The sequence below is a fragment of the Athene noctua genome, chromosome 1 (assembly GCF_965140245.1).
Source record: "Athene noctua chromosome 1, bAthNoc1.hap1.1, whole genome shotgun sequence".
Lineage (NCBI taxonomy): Eukaryota > Metazoa > Chordata > Aves > Strigiformes > Strigidae > Athene > Athene noctua.
This window is the reverse complement of record NC_134037.1, coordinates 151,364,899-151,382,847: the sequence shown is the minus strand read 5'-3', so window position 1 is coordinate 151,382,847 and position 17,949 is coordinate 151,364,899. Positions and strand designations below refer to the sequence as shown.

Genomic DNA, 17,949 nt, shown 5'->3' with positions numbered 1-17,949 from the left:
ACTGTCAAAATGTAGAAGTGGACTCCAGAAAAGCTGTAATTATGCTTCCTATATTTACATGTTCATCTTGCAAATCTTGTACAGTCTGCTTTTATTAATCTATCTGCACATAAAAGAAAAACGTGCATAGGAAAATATTCTGCCAATCTCAGACTGTTTCTGACCAAGACAAGTTCCTGATTTCAAGATGGAGCAAAATCTAATACTCTCCCTTACAGTGTTAAGACTACTGTACAATCCTTTTATAGTACAAGCAATGAAACCATGTATGCATTTGTTTTATCCTCCTCAGAGTTTATTTTGCATGTAATTTTACACAGTTTATACTTCACATCATACATTTATTCCTTCTCTTGAAAAAAAGGTGTGACACAGACACTTGCCTTGCATTACATTTTGAAACCTGGAACTGGTGCCAGTAAAAAAACAAACCACCCTATAAAACATATTAGATCAATACAATGTAAATATAACATGTATTAGAAATTGCTCGTTATTTCACTACAAGGAAAACAATCTGGAAAAAAAAAAAAAAGATAATCAGTTCCAGTTACTAAAACAGTTCAGTGTATTTTCTTTAAAGTCCTAGCGTAATGGGAATGCTTTTATTAGCCCACTACCAAACAATGATCAAACTGGTGTAGAGGAAAATGAAGCATGATCCTAAACAGTACTATGGTACTCAACTGCAATATAAAATTCTCTGTCACACAGAACATAGCAGACTGGGGGTGTTCATAAAGTCATTTCAGCGTGAGTTTTGCAAAAGACCGTTTTCCATCATGCTGCATTGTTCCATCCCTTATTTTGCTTAAGAAGTAAGACACAGGTAAGCATTCCAAGAAGTGTGAATAGATTTTCAGTGTTGGCACAACTATTCAGTAATTTACACAATGGTTAACATAAGAAACTGGGTAAAATTATGACTTGGAAATGGTCACGGACATCTTCCTCTTTGGCTACTTTAAAAGTTAGAAAATTCAGATTTGTACAAAAGACATTCATTTCAGAACCAATTCAAATATGTTTTTAAATAAATGGAACAAAATAAAGCATGTCTCGTTAATTTGGTATTAATTTTCCAGAATACTCTGCAATACACTTTCAAATATACAAAATCTTACTCTTTACAAAAAAAAGTTGTAGCTCATGAAAGAACTCACTTGAATAATCTTAGCAGCACTCCAATAATTAACTACCTTGATTTTATCGAAAAAACACCTTAGTTTGATCACTGTATTTTGAGACTGCTTCTTCATGAGAAGCAATGTTTCAAAAGTTATAAAAGTGCAAGAACATCATCATGTTCCAAGCTGAAAGGCAGCTTCTGGAAATAGTGAAATCAGTATTGCAAGGTCCTGACATTAGTGAAATAAATGCAATGGGAAGAATTACATTTTAAGTACATCTTCCAGTGTGGTATCATTGCAGTAAGAACAAAACACTCTTTTCACTGAACATTTTAGTCACCTAAATAAAATAGTTGTGTCATTTTTTTCAGCTGTAGCAAGTGAGATGCACAGACTAAGAGATTTGATTGGGAGCAAATAAGCCACACACACAATAGCATCAGCAGGTCACCAGTCAATCGGCCTGCTGGTTTCGCTGTTCAGCATTTTTGTACAATTTTAATTAAATAAAAAATGGCAAAGTACAATACCCTCAGAGGACCTTCTCATTCGTTTAGATAAACATTTCTAAATCCATGTTGGACTTTATTGAAGAAGAGGAGCCTCAAATTAGGTCCCACACACCGTTAAGGCTGCCTTTTAGCCAAAAACTTCAGTTTTATTTAAGCAAACTACTTACTTTTAGTAAGAACTATTAATACATAATGAAGATTTGAATTCACTATCAAAATGAGGATTACAAGGAATTACAAACTTTGGAGCAGGATCACTCTTGTTATTCCTGATAAAATTCTGTAAACAACAATTTAATTGAGAAGACCTGCTGCTTTGCAACACCTTAAGTGTAATTTTGTACTACTAGAACTACAAAACCAACGTTTTTCCTTTCTGCCTCTTTTGTAAAGTTTCCTCAAAAGAGGTTCTAGGAAGTCAAGAGCTCTGCAATTATATGTGAATATTAATCTTACATTTTAAACACCTAATATTACTATACTCAGTTTCAGAAAGCTTCCTCAGAGCAAGTTTTGTTATACTTAGTACTAGTACAACGTATCAGCACTTCTTCTATGACTTGCTTCTTCAAGTGATAGTTATAGAGAACTTCATTTTTGGATATCCATATTCTGAAGCACAATAGCCACTCTGCTTGGAATGTACACCTAGTAAAAATATGACAAGAACAAGAATAGCTGAAAAAAACATCACCTCATAGGATACAATTTCTAAATCACAGTATATGAAAACACACCCGTGAAACATTTTAACTGTTAAAAAGCTGTCATTTGTACAATGTTGTGAGTCATACAAATCATATTTAAAGAGTGATTATCGACTGCTTAGTCCCCAGCACTTGAATTACACAAGATAACCTAAAGGTTTAAGAGACAGCTTCACTGCAATCTCTCTTCTCTTTTTTTTTTTTTTTTTTTTTTTTAACAATCTTACCTTGATATAAAGTAGCTACCAGTAGAGGGCCTCATGTGACTTACAATGACCAGTTTCAAAAACCCGAGGACATCTAGGTCAATGGACCGTACAATGATAAATGACAAGAGTTTCGCAACACTCTTCTGCTGTGAATTAAAGTTGCCCCAAGGTCTATGATGTCATTTTATACAGGTAAATACCAGCAATATGACACAGCAATGTATTCTTCTCACTCTTGGCATCTATGGAGTTTCAGTGCCTGAGCAATAAAACTCTCTCTCAAAACCAGACAGATTCAAAATTAACCATTAAATGACTGCATTTCTCTTACCCTTTTTTCCTGATTACCATGAAAAACCTCAAACGTATATAATCAGAAGACTCCTCATAGATCACAAAAGAACTTGTGGCAATATATTTTACATGACATTCTTTGAAGCAGAGTAGAGTCACAATCTGAAAAGAGGACCGATATGTACTACCTACCAATTACCTTGATATATGGTACTCCATCAATTGTCAAGTGTATGAATGTGTGTGCTGAACAAGTCAATAAAAATACAATTATAAAAGGTAACACAAGATTGAAGATTATCGGCTTCATTCTGACAACATCCTCTTTCAGACTATCCCTCATTCTTGTGGAATGTCTAATATTCTGCAATTTCAACTGCATTATCCGCTAACTAGAGCCTGGTGGCATGAAAGACGTTCATAGTTTTCAAAACAGTATAAAACAATAAAGCAAAATGCTTTAGGAGAAGGAGAAAAAGTAAAAGAACAGCTGATCTACATTGAACCAGACGGAGCTATGTCCAATGCTTCTTGAAAGGCAGCAAACATAATGATTTCCCCTAAGGTTTCAGTGATAAATAGCTTCTACAAATCTGTGCAGGAGAGGAAATACTTAACAAAGTCAACTAGCTCAGAACATATAGATGGAGGAGAGATTTTAAAATTGTGTATTGAGAAATTCGGTGCTCTGGGTTTGTATGATGAAGTGAGAAGGAACAAATAAAAATAATTTTTCTAAGAAAGAATGTGTAAAAAGTTACTTCAGTTAAAGGAACAAAACATTAATACAGGACACAGCAATTCTCACTTATATTCCAGTCAATAACATGTCAGATCCTAGGAGGAGTAAATTAGCTCAGCTCCTTTAAAGTCAATTTACATCAGCTGAGAATCTGAGTGCAGTGTGGAAGCATCCCACTCATACCACTTCATTGCCAATCAGAATTTTAAAACTGGTATTAAGCACAATTTCAGAACTTGTGCAAATTATTGTATTTAGACTGATGACAGATGTGTTTTCTGTTTGCCATGAAGAGATGCAACTGCCATCTTATTACAGTCACGTGTTTTTTTCTTTACCTGAGAAAATTAAACACACTTTAGTGTTTTTTGCCTTGGTGGGCTTCTTGCTATATCATAGAAGAGCCACATACAGCATTATTTCCTAATCAACTTATTTCATTGGTCAGTGTAACCACCTCTAAGGCTTAAATAAAACTGCAAGAAGCAACCAAACAATTAGGGCATGAACAATGAATAAATATTATTAAATACATTAATAATTATTAAATATTATTATTAATTATTCATTCAACTGCCGTACAATTTTTTAAAAAGGAAAAATATTACACAAGTATTAGATAGACCTTGTTACAAATGTATGAGGATTATTCCTTTCTCTCAGCCCAATAGTCTTTTCAGAAATACTACAATGTACATGCTCTGGCTTCATTATTTGTTTAGACAGAACACAAAACATTTGTGTACAGGAGAAGGGGGGAAAAATATGACCAATGAGGCTAGAAAGACTGCTTGCCTTTCCTGAGGGACGGTGAAATCTGAAAGATTATCTGCCCAGGATCCCAGCAGGGTTTTCAGGCTTCTCAGCGCATATTTCTCACTTCTGCTCCTTCCTCTTTTGACACCCCGAGTCCCAGAATTTCCTAGGTCTTTCCACCCCAGTATTATTCCTTTTCCTTCAGCACCTCTCACCTGAACTACCACTCCTGTAGTAACATATCCTCATTAATTTAAACTTATTTTCTCTGTCCTTTTCCTGAGTGTTCTTAGGTGTACTGAGTAGACTGTGCTCCAACATATGCCACAATTTGCCACCAAGTGGCATGAGTAAAATAAGTCAGGCATCCATCACTGCCAGGGGAAGTTTAAATACAAGGATCTCATTGTATGTTTGAGTCCAGACACTTTCAAATATATAAAAATAGGGATAATCCTTAGTTAAATGCTAATTAATTAGTAAATTAGGCATATTTTAATTGATGTCTCTCTTTGGTTTAGATAAAGAACTTTTCTTGCATATAATATTTTAATCCATTGTTCTGATTCATATCAAAACACACACATACAGGATTTAATATTATAGAAATAAATAAATGTGCATCAGCAAACAATAAAAGGCTCACATCCCCAGACTCTGAAACAACCATCCTTCTATTGTATTACTCAGTTCTTCTTCCTTAAATGCTGAAAAAAAAGGCAACTACAGTTCTTTTCATATTTCCTACATAAAGTACCACAGATTTTTTTGTCTTCTTTTTCTAAGTTATTTAGGTCCAAATTATAATAAATAATTGAAAAGATAATTCCAACACAATGAAATGCATTAATTAAGACATTTGTTCTGACACATTATGATATGTGTGACAAACTCCATTTCATTCAACTTGGTATACAGCATAACACTGGTCCTTTTCAGTCAGGCTGCTTACTCAGCAAGTTGGTTTCTAATATTTACTGATGCAGAGTTTTGCTTTAATAATTTTTATGAAGTTTCTGTTGTCTAAATCCTCAAATTTATCAAGATGCATCTGGTTTGGACCTCTAACATTCAATTGATGAACGACTCACTCTAATTCAGTGTCATCTATGCATTTGCTGAGGGTACGTGTCTCATCGTTCCAGTCACTGCTGAAGACTCCAAACAGTATCAGCCCCAGCAGCAAATTGTAGGACACTCTCCTTGATACCAGTTGACAGCTGGACACTGAACCTGCCTCTGATTACTAAAACTCCAGCAGCCCAGCCAGTTTTTAATGCACCTAACAACCTTCTTACGGAGCCTGCATGTCCTCAGCTCCTATGTAAGAACACTGTAGGAGACAAAGCTGAAAGTCTAACTGCACTAATTGCAGCAACCTCATGCATACAGCTAGAGTAATTTCACCACAGAAAGCTGTCAGTTGATCACACTTGTTTTCTCTGATTAACTCATCTCATCTACCCCGCTTGTTTGGATATGGATTCTGAGAGGAGGTGGTCCTTGACTTCTCAAGGGACTGAGGCGAGAGACTGACTGGCCTACAGATCCCTCAGCCTTCCTTTCCACTTTTACTACAGCCTTTGTTCAGTCGTCAGAAGTGTCCCCCGACCACGATGATTTTTCATAGATGGTAAGTCAGCAGCCTTGCAATAACGTCACTGAAATCTTTCCAAACCGCTGTGTGTATCCCATTTATAGTGTCTTTAAGATGTCCCTAACCTATTGCTCTGCTACTGCTACTTTCTTTTCAACAGCATACCAGTACACACAAGGGTCTGACAGCAGGCTTTGCCCTTGGAGTCTGAGGTAAAAAAGGCATTGAATACTCCTGTACTGTCCATAATGCCCATCACAGGTTTGACTCCTCCCTCTGTCAAAGGACTTACATTTTTTCTTAAGCTGCTTTTCCTACTTGTATACTTCTAGAATCACCTTCTTAGATAATCACTCTTCATGAGAAGAATCTCTCTTCTCTCTAGCTAGTTTTTATATATATAGTACATGGCCTCAGATATGTATCTATCTATAGATAGATAAGTACCATAATATAGAATTGTTCCAATTAAAACCATCATAGGAAACCTAGGCATTCATCACTTAAAGAAATTATCAGAGATGGGCAATTTCTGATGTTTTTCTGTACCCTAGGAGGAAGGTCTCAGAGGTTCATTCTTGTCTTCCCTCCTCCCTTTCATATACTGTTGCTGAATTATATACTTCCAATTACCAGCTTCAGTTCTAACGATCTTTGCTCTTCTAGCCTACTTCTTTCTGATCACAAGTTTTATCCCATTCATGTCTCCTTCACCACTTCACAAGGCTCACTTGATGAACGTGGACAGAAGTGAAAATCCAAAGTACAGAATACTGAAGAGAATACATTCATAACTAACCAGTGTCTTGACTATCATTCATTCAATCAAATAATCCTCTGGAATCTCTCTTGTTTCAAACTTTCTGTGTTCCTCTTAAAAGCCCTTCTCAGCTCTTTCCACTCCATTAGGCTCATCCATGCTGGAAAGGGCCTCAGGAAGCCCAAATCCCCTGCTGAAAGCAGGGTCAGCTATGAGGTCAGAACAGGTTACTCAGGACTTTAGCTGTCTCAATGAATTGGCCCCCTGCTTTCTACACTCATTGATTACTTATCACCTCGGGTCCTCTAAGGTGTCATACAAACTCCACTATTTTAGAAAACCATGAAGACATCTAAAACCACACACAAGAAGGCTCATGAGGCCTTGTCTGATGGGGGAGTGGAATATAGGGAAGGGAGAACATCAGATCTGTTTGGGACAGAGTTAGAATGACTCAGCTGTAAATAAAAGTTTTTGACAAAGTTAACGTTTAAGTTTAGTCATCAAATTATCATTGAGAGTCTTTTTATTCTCAATGGAGTATTCAGCAGGAATGAAGCGGATAATTGTGATTGACTTCATAGGCAGATGTGCTAACAGAGAGGGTGATGGAGGATAGAAATGTTTATAAGTCAAACACATACAAAATTGGTTTCTGCTATCACTTCTGACCTTTTTATACTGCATGTCCATTTGAACTGTGAGGCAGTTACGCAGTTTGAAACTAGACAAATCTCACACAGATCAAAGCTTCTGGCACTGAAATAGTATAGCCATTCTAATACAGAGACAAAACCCCATTTTTTACAGTCAACCTGTTTTCCACCAGCATACATGGTGTTATATCAAGAATCAGTTCATTCATGTAGGCTATCTCACAAAAAGGGAAAAACAACTAGTACTACTACTACTTGCCAGGACGATAAGACACTTTTCAGCCATAAAAATGTTTACTCCTTATACTTTTTTTTTTTAATTCCATAAATATCCAGATCATTTCAAGAAACAAGAAATTAGAAAAGCTAAGAACACAGGAATACCAAATACAGGAAGCACTTGCAAACAACAGCAGCTATAAGCAGAAATCTCACCTTACATATTTTGGGAGAGAACTGCACCACACAACAATCTCCAAAAGTATCTAAAAACCCACAAACAAGAAGTTCTCCAAATGACAACTGCTAATTTCAGATCTGTCAGACTAGATTCAGTACCAGGTGCAAGCACAACTGAAATTGGCTGGAACTGCAATGAACTACTCTTCATCCCACATTCAGTGCTGGAAAACACCAAGTCCTAAAAATCATTTCAAGGTCATTTTACAACAGATGGGAGAATTACTAGAACTCGGAGCTAGATCAGGCACTGCAGAAAAATATTTGATACTGCATATTGCAGCTGGCAGATGCAGAAGGCAATGTCACATGAGTCTGTGCCAACATTATCCCAAACTTTTAATTAAAATGAGGGCTTTAGACAATCTCATGTCTCTCTATCACTACTAATTGTCAGACACTGACACTATTCTGAGAATATAATTAACCATCAATGAATAAAATTCATGATAGCTTTTACTTTCTGACTATAATTTATTATATAAAACCTCAGACATTTAGGTTTCGTTTTGCTAGATATTGCATACGACAAAGAAGGTATGCTTAAAATAACGTGAAGTTCTGCCTTCCAAATTGTTTTTCAGTTTACAGCTGTACAGAATGAACAAGCAGTTTTGCTTTGTTTATGCAAAAAAAGTCCATATACAGCACAGGTTTTATCCCAAAATTTCTCTATTATCTTCCGCACTCTTTTTTCAGGTTAAGAAAGAGAACCTTAAAAAGACAACAAAAATGCCTAGCAAGCACAAACAAGTAGATTAAAAAATAAGATAGGATGAAAGAAAATGACCAACAGAATAAATCTGGAATCATTACACTCGCTTGTGGTTTTAAATCAAATGATCAATGAATATGAGCAAATTAAGTCTTAATCATCAAGAGGAAAAAGAATAGAAAACCCTGCTGGTATTAAAGTCTTGCTGATTCCCCCAGTTAAAACAGTTAATTTTCTAACTGCAAACATCCTTTCATATACTCTATATATCTGTGCATGTCAGGGGAGAAAACAGTTAAAGCCAACATCAGTCCCTTAAAATTCAATACATAAATCCTTATCATGAAGTTATTCAAATGAGTATTTTCAAAGCTAAGGTCACTAAAAGCTTTTAGATCATTTCAGTCTATGTGAGTATTTTGTCAACAGACTCAAGGAAGCAGGAAGTTGCACTTTAACATTGAATAGTATACATTAAGGTCAAGGTTAAAAACCCAACCTAGCAACAAGGATATTCTTAAACTATATAATTTCAGTTTCATTTAATGTGAAAAGATAATATCAGTGGATGACAAAAATAGAGAATCAGAAAAAAGAAGTACTGGGGACAGGGGAAAGGAATACTTTGACACCTATTTATTTTTTAACTAATTGGAAAGAACTACAGAAAAAGTAGATTTATAAAAGCTGAAATATGTTAAACAATTATATTTCTCAATAAACTGCATACTGCTTTGCCAATAACACAACATATTTTGCAATATTCCATTACCCTGCTTATTACTCAGTTCTGTTGCTGCATGAAGTATTAAAGTGTAAAACCCACTGTTTTTACATAAATCCTAGCTTTTGGTGTGGTACAAAAATATTAAAGTTATAGGACACACACTGATACCTCGTCAAGTTGGATGCCTTAGAAAAGAATGAGAAAACATTTAGAATGATGAGTGTTATTAAAAATAGCTCTTTTTCTCCCTGCCCCTTCAAATCTAAGTTTCACATCCAAATACAACAATCAATGTATCAACAAATGACTTCATACATAGAGGGGCACTAGGATCAGAGATTTGAAATGTGCGTGCAGCACTTAAATTTCATCTTGCAAAGAGATGATAAAACGTAAGCAAAACTAAAAGTTTACAGAAGCATTGACAAAGCACACAACTTCTACAAAATATACCTCAAAAAAGACTATTAGGAGAATACCACAGTGGAGACTTTTAACAGAAATAAATCTGTGGTAAAAAGATTCTATTTTTACAATGACAAAATGGTTAACAGCTTGTTATTAGAAAGTTTGATTAAGTGGAAAGTTACGTACATTTCATATACTTGTTAACAATCCAGAACAGAGCAAGCAATGAAATGGAAAAATTAGATTATAATAATTATTTAAATCAGTCATATTACAAGGGACATTTTTTTGTACATTTTTCTATGTAGTTTTCAAGGGGTGTCTGATGATTTTGAAATCTGGTCCTTTACAGCACAAACAACAAATTGGAATCATCATCTGTTCATCAACAAAATTTTACAGGAAATGCCTAGCAGTGCTTACAAAGATTCCTCTTCATCCAGGGTTCTTTGCTCCAGGAATTTCGTATCACCCTTCTTCTCATTTTGCAATGTCACTTTGAATTTTTCTTTTACTAGGTGATATTTCTAGAATAAATTATGTCACATCTAATCTTCTATTTTTGTAACACATTTGTGCACTATTTAAGCTTGACTCAAGTAACAGAATTATTGCATGTGATTTAATTTTTTCATAGTCTTCTGGGCATGTTTTGCTGACAATGCTTACTTGCACACCTTAAGGGAGGTGCATCTGTCATTAAAAAAATATTTATTTGAAGTTTGTGGAGGAGCAACTAAAATTTCTGAAACAAGAAACTTAAGTCTCACACATTATGTAAAGAGAGTAAGATACCTGTTAAACAGCAGGAAAAGAACCTTTGAGTTTATTGGGGTGGCATCATAAATTTTTTGAAAAGAAATTTGAAGGGGAGACTTCTACTTTGATTTTAGAAACTGCAACTAAAACTAAAGCAACTCCCAAGGATGACTGATTACTCAACAACTAGGGTGCAAATTTATTTAAAATAAAACATTGCTGTTTTATTGTAAAATAGCAGCTGGAGGTATCTACTGTAACTTTTGTTCTTTCTTACTTGGAGATCTATCTTGCTGAATTTAGTCAGGTTTTCCAGATCTTTTTCCGCAATTACTTTTACTTGGTGTCCTTTTACTAGCATTTTACCTCTATGTGGTGCCTGTGGCATCTTCTGGGGTGTTGGCTGAAGGTAGTCTGTGAATTGGATTGCTGAAGGACATAAAAGAAAGTTAACGTGACCCACGCTGCTGGGTTTCTTTCTGACCCATTGCCATGCCACAGTTTATGCTGCAAAAGTGCATTTGCTGCTTTGCTTGCCACATGCCTTATCTTCCACATGCTTCTAGCAAATTGCATCTTCACATTTTGTCGCATTTTTTTTCTGTCTTGAATGACTTGCACTCACCATCTAAGAGTCTAAATGTGAAATACACATTCCAAATTACAGTTAATTGGCTTGCATAAGTTAAGTTAGTGGTAGATAATTAAGACACTCTCCAATCACCAAAGCAAGGTATTTGAATTGGACACACAAAGCAAGAATTCTGGAAGCATTAATTTGCTACATAACCTTCAGGAATGACATCTTAGAGCCCTAGTGTCTTTGTGTGCAAATGAGCATAGATACTTACCTGCACTACAAGGGCGCTGTCACATACAGATATTTAAAAAAAATAAAATGTTTCCAAGGTCCTTTATGCCAAGCATGATAAAGCACAAGAATTCTTTCATGTAATGAAATTATTTTAAAACAAGAGAAATGCCAGTACCCTAAGTACAATGAAATAGGGTGAGTGTGAGAGAAAGAGGGAGAGAGATTAAAAGTGACAATAATTCTCAGGAGCTCAGATCTCATGAGAGATGATAAGATGGGACACTAGAAATTGGTATCTCCATTCTGTGATGGAAGAGGAGTGGCCCACACAAATCAGTGCAGATACTCCATTTTTGTAGCCTGTTAAGTTTACAAACATAACTTTTTTACCGGTGTTTATTTGTATAAATATACCTATGCAGAGATACACACCCCCTCACCCACATTTATGTTTTAGATATGAGAATCTAATCAGAAATATAAGCATTCTCAGAACTTTTTCAGTGAACTCTGCCTTAATTCAAGGCTTTTTTTGAATCTTATTCTGTTGTGCTTATGAACATATACACACATATACATAAGTTAGTACATACATAAAGAATGGGGAAAATAGACATTTTAAAATTGTTAATTGTGGTGATTATGATTTCAAGAGTAATTAAGAAAAGCAGAATTTATTAGTCACCATCTCAGTTAACAGAAATTGTACGCAAGGATATGCCTCCCACTTCATCTGAAGTGATTTGTGGGAAAGTCTTTATCCATTATTCATATAACTTTAGGACTCTAAAGTCTTGGAATTCTTAATGTGAACAGAGAAGGACTGTTCTGTTTTGCAAAGTTTTTCTGTAAACTGAGAAGAAAGCCAGTTGGCAAATGCATAATTTGCTCTAATTCATGTTTGTGGAGTTTAGCAAATGATTTTAAGAAAGCAATGCAAGATTCAGTTTCTACAGAGCTTTAAATCACAAAGCAAGCATGAAGATGGAGTTTGTCAGACATGAAAATAAAGCAAATGATACTAAAAATGACAATTCAAAAGCACATTAGAAAGTCTTCAGGCATGTTGGCAAGGAATGTTTTGTGCCACTCTTCAAGAGTGCATGCAAGTTTAAATGCAATATGAAAAGAGAAAAATCAATCAGTTAATATGTCATAATCAAATCATTGTTTTCTCTACTGTACTCATACAAAGGCTAATTTGAGAAAATAAATTAACCTCCCCCCAAATACTCCCAGAATAGACTCCATATTTGTCCCAAGAACTTTAGAAGTAATTCAGATGAAAGTAGAATGAAAAAAAAAAAAAAAAAAAATCATCTTGCTTACCATAAGTGAATGAGGTCGATAATTGTGAGGATATTCTTCAGAGAAGTACTCTGTACTGTGGTCCAGCCTTTGATGCCCTCCATATTCTGCAGCATCAGAATCCAGAAGAATTTCATACTTAAAAATTACTATTAAGGAACTATGCCATATTACTGTTAAATGGGAAATAAATCAAAGCAAAAAAACCTAGAACTGCTGCAACATAATTCATGCTAATATACTCAATATAAAGCAAAAATAATAATAATTTTAAAAATCTAATAAAACATTTGAGAGTGGAAAAAAATGAACATACAGAAGCTGTATGATATTTTGTCTTGACAATTTCATCTTGGCATAGTGACTCCTAGTAAAGAAAGTACCTTCCAGTGTCTTCTGGAATCTTCCATGAATGACAGATTTATAGCATTACAGTAGATATGCACAGCACTTTGTGATGAGCTAGACTAAAACTGTAACACTAAACTAAATGAGTGGATTTGAATTGCATTTAAGAAGTTACATAATCGTGACCGTCAAAATCAATCGGTGTTTAGCAATACTTTACAGTCTGTCACAGAATGTGATCAAGTGTTAATGAGAAAAGCACATAATTTTACAGAAGAAAACCCCACAACTCCTCTGAGAGTTTTTCAGAAGAGTTGGAATTATTATAGCACAGAAGAACAAAAGGTTTGTATTTAACAGAAGAGACAGAATCCTTTTAAGAGACAAACATTCTGACTGCGGGTGTTAAAATGTGGTGAGTTATTGTTATTTAACAAAGTGTAATGAGTTGGAATACCTGTACAGATACTTAAAAGGATTCAAACAGATTTAGCAAAATATAAAAGATAAAATTGAAAGAAGAAAATCAGAAAATGTAAGGAATTAAATGGGGAAATAAAGAGCTAATGCATTTTCAAAAGCCAATTTCTTCTTATTTGGGGCAACAAGAAATAGAATGTTTTAATTTTCTGACTACCTCAGTACCTTTGAATTTCTTGTTTGGACATAATTAAAACTTCATTTTCTCTCCTGAAGTTACAACAGAAAGCCTCCATTTTCAATCCCCACTATGCAAAACAGAGAGGGAAATAATAGTGCTCTATAATCCACAGTCTGCTTCCTTATTTTAAACCATGGTAGAATCCTAATTTGCTAGAGTTCGTATTTAACAGGATTAGTCAAGAGTGAGGCAACACTCTTTCAAACCAGTGGTTCTTAAACTGTCTCGGGCTTCTGTGTTTGTTCAAAAATCTACGGATCTTCATATTAACAGAACTGTTTTTATTTAAGTCTTTTTACACTACTCTCTATCAGCTGAGTTTAGGAAATTTCCCAACTGCCAGTCTTACAGATTTAAATCTCTAGCAACAAGAAAGACTGAAGCATAACATAAAAGTAGCCTGAACTAAAAGTAACTGCAAATTTACTCTCAGATATTTCAGTTGAGGAGATTGCACAGGTTTTGCTGACAGAAGGCGAAGAAAAATATATGCACATGAGGAAAAAAGCAAAACTGTCAATCAAATTTGGTAACTGTCAAGCTACCAAATCAGTAATGTTAAACAGTCCCTTCCCCACAAGTATCTGCAGCTAGAGAAAGGACCAGAACCACTAAGTTAGTTTTGACTTGTAGAGGGCAGGTGCCCAAAGGGAAAAACAGCAGATCATCACATTCTCTGGCAAAATCTTTGTGTTTATTATATTTTTTTTTTAATTTAAAAAAAGTTAGATAAATTATACTTTGTCAGATTTAGTCCTCAATGCCTTATATATGCACTACATACACACTCCTCCCCCCCCCCTTTATTTTATAATACAGTCAAATTACCAATCATTTGTTTTCATGTACAACATACAAAAATAGAAACTACAACTTCTATTTACTCTCTCCAGTTCCCTTTCAAACCCAGCATCAGCAATGGCTGTTACTATTCCACTGTATATTTTATTAACATGGCAGGGGAATGTGTCCCTCAAGCATTTCAGTCTTTGCTTCTGTGTTCTACACTGTATATTAAATTTAATAATTTATCGGTGTTGCTGAAAGCCCTTGACATCTCTAATGATTCCTTTAAAACTCTTTACAACAAATACAATTGTAATGGCTATGCTAATTTACCCCATTTCCTTAATCCAGATTAAAAATTATGTCTAGCAGTGCTCTCTAGCCACACAAAGTTAACATCACTGACTCTCCATACCTTGCAACATAGCATATTTGGTGTAAATACTGTTAACCAGATCCTGAATAATGGGATCAAAAAGAATGTTAAGATTTTCACAAAGAAGTTATTTCTCAGGGAAAAATAAGTGGTTAGATAAACATGCTCATTTCCCTTCCAATTTAAACCTCACAGAAAAGCCACTTTTCACATTTCCAAATTTTACAAGCATCTACATTTTTGAAGATTGTTTTGAAGGACAACAATTGTGCATTTTAATTAAGCACATAATAGAAGTATTTTCTTTTGCAGTGGGATCTCTTTTGTTTCAGCAACAGAGTGATGGAAATATTAACCTGTACTCTAAAAAGAAAAAAAAAAAACTTGATTTCTGTTCAGTTTGATGCTCTGATTAATTTTCCTAACCACTGCAGTGGAGGAGAGTAGCTAAAGCAATGAACTCTTGTACAGATAGAGCTGGAAATGGAAAGGATGTCATTATCTACCACATTAATTACTGAATTACTATGCTTTTATGATGTTTTGAAATACATATTTTAACACAATTTTTTAATTTATTCTTATGCATGATTAATGACACATAAAACACCACTAAGTAAATGCAAATCATAAAATAGGATAATTTGTATTTTGTTCCTCAACACTTACTATTGATAAAAGAATCCACATGCTATTTGTGGGGGTGATGGCCCAGCATAATTAAAAGCTCTACAGAAGAGCAGATGAGAATTTCTACTGACTAGTTGTAGAACAATGTAAGGCTTACGGAGTATTTATAAAGAAATTACTCTTTTCTGTATGGTCTGATTTGACTTGCATAAACTTTTATCACAAATCAAATGCATTCAAATAATACGAAGTACATTGGGTCCTCTGCAGTATATATGACAGCCCTACTACAGAGATTACCTATGTGACAGGGTACCCATCAAATCAGAAAGTCTGGACAAAATTGAGCAAGACTGAACATGTAGGAAGGGTAACCAAACATACACAAAAAGACTGTAGGTGAACCTGATGGGTTCATCTTCATCCTTTCATAAACTGTTTTAAAATCAGGATTAGGAACTGCTATAGTTTTGATTTGATTGTACAATGGGATGTTTAAGCATCCATACTTCTGGTTCTCTGGTGCTTTCCAGGCATGCAACTAAAGCATGGGTGTGTACGTCAACATTTTATTTTTAACTCATATGTATATCAGCTCCCATTTTCTCACTGCACTTCTTGATATCAAAAGAATCGCAGAATCACAGAATCGCCTAGGTTGGGGAAAAGACCTCGAAGATCATCCAGTCCAATCATCAACCGAACATTGACAGTTCCCAACCACACCATATCCCTCAGCCCTATGTCAACCCGACTCTTAAACACCTCCAGGGATGGGGACTCCACCACCTCCCTGGGCAGCCCATTCCAACACCTAACAACCCCTTCTGGAAAGAAATGTTTCCTGACATCTAGTCTAAACCTTCCCTGGCACAACTGGAGGCCATTATCTCTTGTTCTATCACTTATTACTTAGTTAAAGAGACTCATCGCCACCTCTCTGCAACTTCCTTTCAGGTAGCTGTAGAGGGCGATGAGGTCTCCCCTCAGCCTCCTCTTCTCCAGACTAAACACCCCCAGTTCCCTCAGCCGCTCCCCGTACATGTGCTCCAGACCCTGCACCAGCTTCGCTGCCCTTCTTTGGACATGCTCAAGTAAACGGCGTCAAAGGCCTTACTAAAGTTAAGATAGACAACAGCCACAGCCCTTCCTTCATCCAATAAGCAGGTCGTCATGTCACAGAAGGAGATCAGGTTTGTCAAGCAGGACCTGCCTTTCATAAACCCATGCTGACTGGGCCTGAGCATCTGGTTGTCCCTCATGTGTTGTGTGATGGTACTCAGGATGAGCTGCTCCATCAGCTTCCCCGGCACCGAAGTCAAGCTGACAGGCCTGTAATTTCCCGCATCATTCTTCTGACCCTTCTTATATATGGGCATCACCTTGGCCAATTTCCAATCTACTGGGACCTCCCCGGTCAGCCAGGACTGCTGGTAAATAATGGAAAGCGGCTTGGCAAGCACCCAGCCAGCTCCTTCAGCACCCTCGGGTGTATCCCGTCTGGTCCCATAGACTTGTGTGTGTCTGTGTGATGCAGCAGGTCACTGACTGTCTCCTGGATTGCAGGGGGGTTGTTCTCCCAGTCTCTGTATTCTGGCTGAGGAGGCTGGATTCCTCAGTACAGCTAGTCTTGTTATTAAAGACTGAGGCAAAGAAGGCATTAAGATCTCAGCCTTCTCCTTATCGCTTGTTACCACGTTTCCTCCCACGTCTAGCAGGGGGTGGAGACTCTCCCTGGACTTTCTTTTGCTACTGACATACTTATAGAAACATTTCTTGTTGTCCTTGATTTCTGAAGCCAAATTAATTTCCAGCTGGGCTTTAGCCCTCCTGATTTCCACCCTGCATGGCCTCACAGCCTCTTTGTAATCACTGTGAGTGTCTAGCCCCTTCTTCCAAAGGCTGTAAAATTTCCTATTCTCCCTGAGTTGCAGCCAAAGCTCCCTGTTCAGCCAGGGTGGTCTTCTCTGGCGCCGGCTTCTCTTAGAGCACCTGGGGACCGCCTGCTCCTGAGTCATTAACACTTTCTTATTGAAGAGTGCCCAGCCTTCCTGGACCCCTATACCCTTCAGGATCATCTCCCAAGAGATCCTGTCAAGCAGGTGCCTAAACAAGACAAAGTCAGCCCTTTGGAAGTCCAGGATGGCAGTTCTGCTTCCCCCAGTAATAGAGATGGGACAAAGATAAAAGTACAGATCAAAAAGGATCAAAAGTTGTGCTGAAACACTTAATTTCTGTCTGTATACAGAAAGTGAATTTAAACTACAATGAAGTGTATGGAAAACAGAAGACATGGGAAGGCTTTTGAAGAGCTTTTGATGCTTTAAGCAGTATTGGGATCGTCTGGCTGTCCTGAACCCGTGATACTGGCAATGATAGTAACACTGGCATGATCCCATGCCTATTCCAGATAGAAATTATAACCACATGACAAGACTAAATTTACTTATTCTCATTACAGGGATTAAAAGTAATGGCTAAAGGCAACCCTGGATGCTTTGTTTAGGATATGCAAAGAAAGCTTTGTGAGTGTTTTGTTTGTTTGTATAAACCAAACAACTTTATCATAAAGCGTTTTTCAGTATTTCCTAAGGG

The 17,949-nt window shown here is 36.3% G+C and overlaps 1 protein-coding gene across 4 annotated transcripts in view; it reads right to left on the bottom strand.

Annotated features, from left to right (window-relative positions):
- Positions 1-273: 273 nt before the first annotated feature.
- Positions 274-17,949, bottom strand: part of GBE1 (1,4-alpha-glucan branching enzyme 1) — a 167,534-nt gene continuing 149,858 nt past the window's right edge. The window contains exons 15-17 of one of the 4 annotated variants that reach the window (XM_074901193.1): positions 12,575-12,702; positions 10,798-10,860; positions 274-2,290 (exon numbers count right to left, since the gene is read on the bottom strand). In XM_074901193.1, the coding sequence (XP_074757294.1) occupies positions 2,234-2,290; positions 10,798-10,860; positions 12,575-12,702 (248 nt within the window). In that variant the 3' untranslated portion in view covers positions 274-2,233. Of the gene's footprint in view, positions 2,291-10,797; positions 10,861-12,316; positions 12,465-12,574; positions 12,703-17,949 lie in introns of those variants that run through there. The other 3 variants (XM_074901198.1, XM_074901205.1, XM_074901215.1) reach the window with 3 other exon arrangements.